This window comes from Eurypyga helias, unplaced genomic scaffold (genome assembly GCF_000690775.1).
Source record: "Eurypyga helias isolate BGI_N326 unplaced genomic scaffold, ASM69077v1 Scaffold47445, whole genome shotgun sequence".
In the NCBI taxonomy this organism is placed as follows: domain Eukaryota; kingdom Metazoa; phylum Chordata; class Aves; order Eurypygiformes; family Eurypygidae; genus Eurypyga; species Eurypyga helias.
The window spans coordinates 1-8,175 of record NW_010254265.1 but is presented as its reverse complement, the minus strand read 5'-3'; the positions used below and the strand labels follow the sequence as shown (position 1 = coordinate 8,175).

General features: G+C 45.0%; 1 protein-coding gene across 1 annotated transcript; it reads right to left on the bottom strand.

Moving 5' to 3' along the window:
- Positions 1–2,328: 2,328 nt before the first annotated feature.
- LOC104505024 (coiled-coil domain-containing protein 3-like) lies at positions 2,329–2,601 on the bottom strand. Its single transcript, XM_010152921.1, has one exon. The coding sequence runs from the start codon at positions 2,599–2,601 to the stop codon at positions 2,329–2,331; it is 273 nt and encodes a 90-aa protein (XP_010151223.1).
- Positions 2,602–8,175: the final 5,574 nt, after the last annotated feature.

The window sequence follows — 8,175 nt, the reverse complement described above, 5'->3', positions numbered from 1 at the left end:
GTGGGGTTTTTTGGTTTTTTTAAGCTAGAGAAAGGGGGAAATAGGAAGAAAATTCCAGGCTTTTCATCAAAAGACAAAAATATCAGCTAAAAGAAAAAATGTTTTCAACACTGTTTGGAAAATGTGTAAGAATAGCAAAGGTGTAGCTATATTAAATATACTTTCTCAGCTTTATACAAACATTTGTAAAATGTGAATGAATACTAGAGGGAGTATTTTTATTAGCAAAAAATTAGAACTCAAGATTTTAATATCTATACCAGGAAAAACATTTCATTTATTTAAACAGCAGTTTAGAAACCAGAGACAAACCAAAAAGAATTAGTTACTTTCCTATGGATTTATATTTTGGAGTTAAAATCTCTCGATGGCTTCTAGGGAAGCCTTAGGTCTGTAGTAATTCTCAGGAAACAGCATTGCTGACTACAGCACAAAACAACTCAAATTGTGCTGATTCGGTAGGCAAAGCCTTTGAAACTGGTGGAGCTTGTGGAGGAGTCAGAATCTTAAGAAATGCCAATATTATTTCAAGAGAGAAAAGAAAAAAAAAAAAAAAGAAACTCTATTTCCAAAAGGAGCAAAACTGGAAGATAATTAAACTCAGCAGCATCCCAGAAGCCAAACCAAGGCTTAACTTGGACTGAAGCTCATGGCTGAAAGCTGATACGGGCTTTTCCTAGCGCAGGGATAGTTAAAGCGTGGTCCAGAAGGGCTGTAGCCTGGATATGCTCTAATTTTGAGTGCTGAGACGCAGCATGGAGACCATGCAGTGATCTGGTAAAGCCTGGAGAGTTAGGAGCTGAGCAGTGCTTTGCACACTTATTTCTGAGGGCCTCACCTCTATGTTAAAGATCACCTGGATCAGTTCACCTTGTAGAAATTGGGTTTAGCCCTTGGTAGATGGCCAGTGTTGCCCAGGGCTGGGAAACGGCTGCCTGCCCCAGCTGAAAAGCAGGAAGCATATCTGCACTTGGGTCTCATGCTTGGAGGAGGAAAATCTATTTTGAGAAGGGGAAAAACCCCACAAAAACTCTTCTACCTTTCTCTCCTCTGGTGCCCTGCTGTGAAGGCTGATTGAGTACCAAGAGCCAAGACGTGCTCTGGTACATTAACACAGCTGAAAACCTTATCAGCCAGGGATACTGATGTCCTGTCCTATGCCGCTTGAGCAGGAGTCAGTTTGTAAATGTCTAATAAAGGACATGATGGACTTTTTCTTTAATGATATAACCAAGAAATGGGATTTACTTCATATTTTAAGAAATTAGACTATATCAAATGTGTAATAAAAATATTTTCTATAGGATTTAAAAATATATACATATATAAACTACCTTAATTTTTAATGCCCTGTTGCTACTGATGTGATCTCTACAGTATCTGAGTGTAACTAAGTGAGGCTGCCCAGCAACCTCCATTATACTGCAAACAGTAATTACAGAACTTGAAGCCTTGTCCACATTGTCATTTAAACCTGCATGAAAAAAAGGATCTGAAGTTGTCTGCTGGGCCTGGGCCAGCACCCACTAATGGTCGGGCTAAGTCCTCTCCTGACTGCTGGAGCTGGATTAGGTCCTAGGCACAGTCCCGAAATGACATGGTTTCCAACCCTGTTGGCTGAGCAATGATAAAGGCACCTGAGGGAATTACTAAGACCCCTGAGGCACTTCCTGGTAAAATAAAAAAAATAGATATTTTATTTAGAATATTTGGGGATATTTAGAAACAAACTTAAGACAAATTGGGCACATCCATACTTATTTTGAAGAGGAGCCCAAACTGGCTGTGTTCATAGCCTTTGCTTGGATACTGGATATAGACTTAAGTCCAGCTTTAGAGAGGTTGAGAGTTTGGGGGTGATGATGGAGGAAAGAGCACTCATGCCTGCATCCTTCCTACAGCATCCATCTCCGTATATCCCCCTGGCCTTTCTTGCCCAGCCCATGTGGAAGAGGTAAGTTGGCACCAGATCTTTCCAAGATCTCCTATGTCAAGTGCCTGCAATGACCATGGGGCTGTACTGGCACTTCTATCAGACAACTTAAAACTGGTGACAGAGGTGGAGGGGGGGTGAGGGTGGAGAAGCACAGATTACAGTCTGGCCTTATGTCCACCTAGGACAGAGGGGACATGGCTTTGGGCCATGCCTCCAACATGAGCCAAACACGGTTTGCATTCCCGTTTGATCTACCACTGCGTCTAAAGCAAGTTCAGATTCATTTTCCACGCAAGGTTTGAAGCACAGTGTAGACAAGGTGTGAGGGCCAGATCCTGATCTAATGCAGGCAAAACTCACCATTAGCATTGGCCTGAGCACTTACCCTTGCATTATACTTTAAGGTAGGTAGCGTGGGAGTTCTCCTGCTTCAGAGAGTTAATATAAGGGATTTGACCACCTGCAGAGGAAAGTTTCTCACTGAGCTTTCGGTTCATCTGCTCCATGTGCCTGGTGTTTTTCCTGGCTTGCCGGAGAGACCTCTTGACTTTCTTCACCCGATCTCGCAGCTGCTTGTTGCGCTTCTCCAGTGTCGCCACTTTCTGCTGCAGCTTCTTCACTCTGTCCTCCTCCTCAAACAGGGCTTTCTGGACGGAGGAGCACATGAGCTGAAATGAAATAGCAACAGGTGAGCTTTATGCCAAACCTCATTAAAGCAAGGGATAATTCAGGTGTTCCTTGAAACACCTCACAGCTCTTCAAAAGTAGAATGCTTTTTTTGGAAATTCTATTCTTTTTTAATACCTTTTCTAGCAAAATCCTCTCTTTTGCTTATGTATTCAGATAAGACACAAAATTGTAGCTCTTAATGATAGTAGTGATTCCCGATGACTTTCATGAACTGTTTTGACAGACCAGCCCACTGAGGCTACATTGGATTTATGGAGGAAGCCTGCCCTATTTCTGGTATGAAACTGGAGTTCAGGCCAAGGGGTGTCAGTTTTGGAAAACTCTAGTTTTGATTCAGCTTAGCAGCCCCTCAGCAACCCCAGATGTTAAAGTGAGCCTGCCCTTTGCTCTTTATGTCAATATGTGAAATAAGGACTGCACCAGAAAAAACACAGAACTGGTTGGGTTTGCCTTTTCAAGAACTGAGTTGTCTTAAATATGTCATTATCTGGGCTTCTTTCAGATGAAACCCTGAGGGGTAGATCTCTCAGCAGTGTCTAAGAGCAGCCAAGATCCCATAACTTTAAAAGTTTAAAAGTTTTCAGCCAATGATCCCCCATCCAATAACTTTAAAAAGTTATGGGAGGGGGGATCACTGGCTGAAAACTGCCCTTCCCATTCTACCCACTACCACTAACTGCAAGATTGCCCCAGCAGGGACATTGAGTTCTTGATGTCCTCTCATGTCTTCGGCTCCTAGATGGACAAAAAAGGTGCAGCACCCAAGGCATCACTAGAAGAGCAGCTCACAGGGCACTTTTAAATCCACTGGGTTGGATGATGGTCCAAATGCAAAACATCTGTTGGACAATTGTTCTTCCTCTACCACCTCATCCTAGGATGACCCAGAGGTCTATCTCATGTCTGCTATATGTGATTGCCAACTTTACCATCTCCTACCTCTGACTTGCCTCCGGTCTGTAGGTGCAGCAATGGAATGGGATGAGAACACCAGCTGCAAAGGCTTCTGACTCATTTCAGTGCGAAGTGGCTGTGTTCCTGATGCTCAGTGTCACTTGTGATGGGATTCAGCTGCCTTCTCTTAAGCAGCTACAAGTGAGACTCAGGTTTGGGCTCCCCTCTTTTGTTTTCCCTTGTAATGTCTGCAGGGAGAGACACCCTTCAAGAGGGTGATCTCCACCTCCCAGGGCAGTGGGAGGAATCACCCCCTGAGCACAACTCTCTCATCTCACTGACTACAAAGGCACCAAGTTCTATGTTTTCTATCTGGGCAACATTTTCCAAGCAGAAAATGAGGAGGTGTCTGGCGCTCAAGAACAGCCCCACCATAAAGTTACTGACCTAGAGGAGCCACCATCAAGATCTGCCCAGGGTGATTTGCCTCCTTCCTTGTTTTCCTACAAAAAGCATCCTGAGATATTTTGTTGTGCAAGTGGGATTTTCAGCCGATAGCTGCACTGTGAGAAAAGGCAATGTCTTCTGCTTGATTTATCTCCTATATACATCTAGATGGTTTTAATGTGTCAAGTGCTCCTGGAGTCTGGATGGGCTTTCTCTGGCAGAACATTTGGAACAGACATGGAATCTAAATAAACAAGTAAATCCTCACTGTGATGATGAAGGATTACATGTTTCTTTCCATCTTACTTTACTTTGTAGTATTTTCAACAACTGACAGTAGGGGAGGGAGCCCGCTTTGATGAATAACATCTCTTTTGCATTGGAAACCCCCAGCAGCTGAAAACCGTGGCCAGTCAACACAAACACAGCAACTGCTTCCAGTCCCCATCACCTCTTGTTCCTTGTGCAAAAGCACTGCGGGGCTTTGCTGAAAGGCAAATGCTTGCCCTGACCATCCTCTCACTAGGGCTTTTTTATAAAAGCATACTAGGGAGACTGGGAGCCCACAGACAGAGGGCTAGAAATTGCACTGAAGAGGAGGAAATTTGGTTTTGCAGCTCATTCCAAGTGCTATTTGAAAACAGCCAGCACATCTTGGCTTTGGTATTTGCCAAACCCTTGCAAAACTTCAAGCAGAACACTTCTTGAATTTAAATCCCTGCAAAGGAGAGCACTGAGTTAGGAAAAGATGTTTGTTGGGAAGACAGGAAGTAGAAACTCTACTTCATGAGGGATTTCTTGCATTTTCCATTGATGCAGTGATAGGCACGGCATACGACAGAGTCCAGTGCATAGGAACGAACAATTCATGCAGCTGAAGTGTGAGGCTGTGCAAAGCCTACCCTGTCTCGTCTGTCTGGGTTGGCTTATGGGGCATGGTATGTCTGATGGAAGACATCAGGGATGACATTAGCCTCATCCCAGAGGCACTCCCAAGCCTTTTGAGGTTGATCCTTTGTCAGCAAGGGTAGTCCAGCTCTACAGAGCCACTCAGAAACTTCTCAAATACCATCAAAAAGCTAGCCAGCTCATTTGCATATGCAGTTCCTCTTCCAGATCCTCATTCTCCAGGCTGAAATCCATGATTTAGTGCTTAAATTATCTTGAGATATTCAGAGATCACTGGAACAACACAATTATAAGAAACTGAGGCACTCTCAGACATGCACAGCTTTGTTTACCAACAAGGTAGGTGATTGGAAGAGCCCAGCTTCATAATTGGATGCCTGCCTGCAATCACAAGATTACCAACCAAAAAATAAACTCTTTGCTCCTTCTACATGGGGCAAAATAACAAGGTGGAGTCCTCACATTCTCACCGACTGGTTACCAACAGCATTTTTCAGAGCTCTGCAGTGGGGATGATGTTTGAATGTGAGTGCTGTCCTACCCTTGCTGTTACTGCTGGGGCTGCAGTTCACATGGGTGCAACCAAGTTATTTTTAAACCGGTGCTGAGAACTGCGTAATTGCAACGGGTAGGAGCTCAGCTCAGCCTGTATAATTAGCCCAAATACTCTGAACAAATGGGTGAGGAGTTAACCAGCCCTCGGTCTGTGTTGCTACTTGAATACTTCTTGTTTACAGCCAGATGAGATATCCCTGCATTGTGCAGTCGTTCCTGTGGAGCATATCTACAGACAAGAATTTCACAGTCCATTTTGGCTGGTGTCATGCACGCATAAATGTGCAGTTTGCACTGATGGCCATCAAGATCACACCTCAGTCCAAAGGCATTGCTAAAAGCTACAGAGAGATGGATTTTGTTTCTGGGAGAGGCCTACGCTCCCATTCCTCATCAGAGCTTGCCATGCCAGGTACACTAGAGAAGGTAGCGGGGTTTTATGCAATATTTAAGGGACAAGAAAATCTTCCATCCAGCAAGGTATGTCACTGAGGAGTCAGTTCCACTTGGTGCCACTGAAGGATGGGAAAAGATGGATAGCTGGCAACTCCTATTCCCACAAGGTATCAACATCAGACAGCTAAGCAACAGCTCTGAAATGCTGCACAGAGCATGGCATGCATGCCACAGACCTGGGAAATGGATAGAAGGACCAGGAAATGGCCCCTCAGAAAAACCTGTGGGTCATTTTTCTAGGTTTCCTGCAAAAGTTACATTCTCTAGTGATCCACAGTTCAGAGGAGTTGCTTGTTCCAGAGACGTCTGTCTGCATGTCTGCTTGTTGCACAGTTCTGCTAGCAGGGAACCCTCAGCAGTGGTTAAACTCAAGCCCGGGGCAGTACCAGGAGATGTAACAAGAAAGGTAGCCCAGCAAGAACCACACAGCTCCTTAGGATTTATCCCAGACAGCCTACTGCTGTGAAACTGCGAATTAAATATGAGTATTTGTCTGAAATATCCTGTCAAAAATACACCCAGTTTTAAGTTTCACCACATCTAGATGATTCAAAGAATCTTTCCATCTTCCAAACAAACCAGTACTGTAACAAATCAAAGTGATTTTTGGAGCATCACATTACAGGCATGCGAGCCCTTTACCAAACACTCTGAACTGACATATATATACATTTGTCTGATTGACAGACACACACATCTGCCTTCTATAAGTTTCGTTTGAATGGGACGGTGACTAGGAAACACCCCATGGAAGAAGGCGCGATGGTATTGTTCATCCACCACGAATTGTCCATAACTGGCTGCAGTTAATGTTACAGAGCTCAGGTCACTCAAAACCCAACAGTGGCACCCAAGTCTTGCCCTTCATCTACCAAAGGGAGAGAAGTTGAGTTCTAGCTAGCTCCTCATGCATGCTCCCTATGGGCAACACTGCTAAAAAGCACTGGAGCCCCACTACCTAGGAGTCTTTTCATTTCCAGTCTCCAAAAAATATCTTGCATATGAGTCAGTATTTTTGTACATTTAGATATAGGGTGCCATCAGGCAAGGTGACTGTAGGAATACCTTAAAGTATGTGACAGTAAGAGCTGATCTCTGCATGGATGTAATGCGAATTTTTGAGAACTGGGCATGGGTCACTTCTGTTTCTTGCCCTCCAATCCTCCTCGTGACCCACACTGCTAACTTGAGCCCTGCTTTGAGCCCTGCCTTGCCATGGCCACATTTCAGATTGACCATCACTTTCTCCTCTTGATCAACCCCTTCGGGCAGGCTAGATGGGAGCGACCACGTTGGATGGAAAGACGGATAATGTGGAGGATAGCAGGAGGGGTCCGGTCATGGAGGGTATTGGGTTTGGGATGGAGTGACATAATCTCCAGTTACTGGGACTTTTCAACCAAGACCAACACACCTGCTGAAGTGGGGAAAAGCCCCTGTCAGCACCGTTAAACCATCATGTTGGGTGAAGTGCTGGTGACATGGTAGTGCTGGCTTAAACCACCTCTGCTTGTTGCAAGGCTGCACCTTTCAGAGGTAGCAAATCGGGGTCCCAAGGGCAGATCCAGCATCACTGGCATTAAGGGAGACAAGGTGGGAGTTCACCCTAGAACTCCATGTGAGCCACCATGATATATGACATGAATGGAGGAAGAAATGATTGTGGCTGTTCTTATCTTCGTGAATGGTGGGTGGGAAGTGTAAAGCTTGTGGCACAAGTCTGCTGTTTGTTACAAATATTAGAGAAGGAAACCACTGGCGGATGGAGCGCTGCCTACAGGGAGCCTCTGCCAAGCTACACCCACCCCGATGTGTCTTTGGCACTGTGAACAGTGCTTTTCTTCCCCATTTCACTGCTCGCTAAAAGCACATTTTCACTTTAAACTCCTAAGAGTTCTCCATGCTGAACCAACAGAGAGGAACTGGTGAGGAATGTGATGCTCAAGGACAGCCTTGGCTGCAGCGACCATAAAAGCTCGCTACCCTGGACTTAGGAGAGCAGACTTTAGCCTCTTCAGGGATCTGCTTGATGGAGTTGCATGGGATAAAGCACTGGAGGGAAGAGGGGCCCAAGAAAGTTGGTGAGTATTCAAGGACTTTCTCCTCCAACCTCATGAAGTTCAACAAGGCCAAGTGCAAAGTCCTGCGCGTGGGTTGGGACAATCCCAAGAAGAAGTACAAGCTGGGCAGAGAGTGGATTGAAAGCAGCCCTGAGGAGAAGGACTTGGGAGTACCAGTGGATGAAAAGATGGACATGAGCAGCAGTGTGTTCTGGCAGCTCAGAAAGC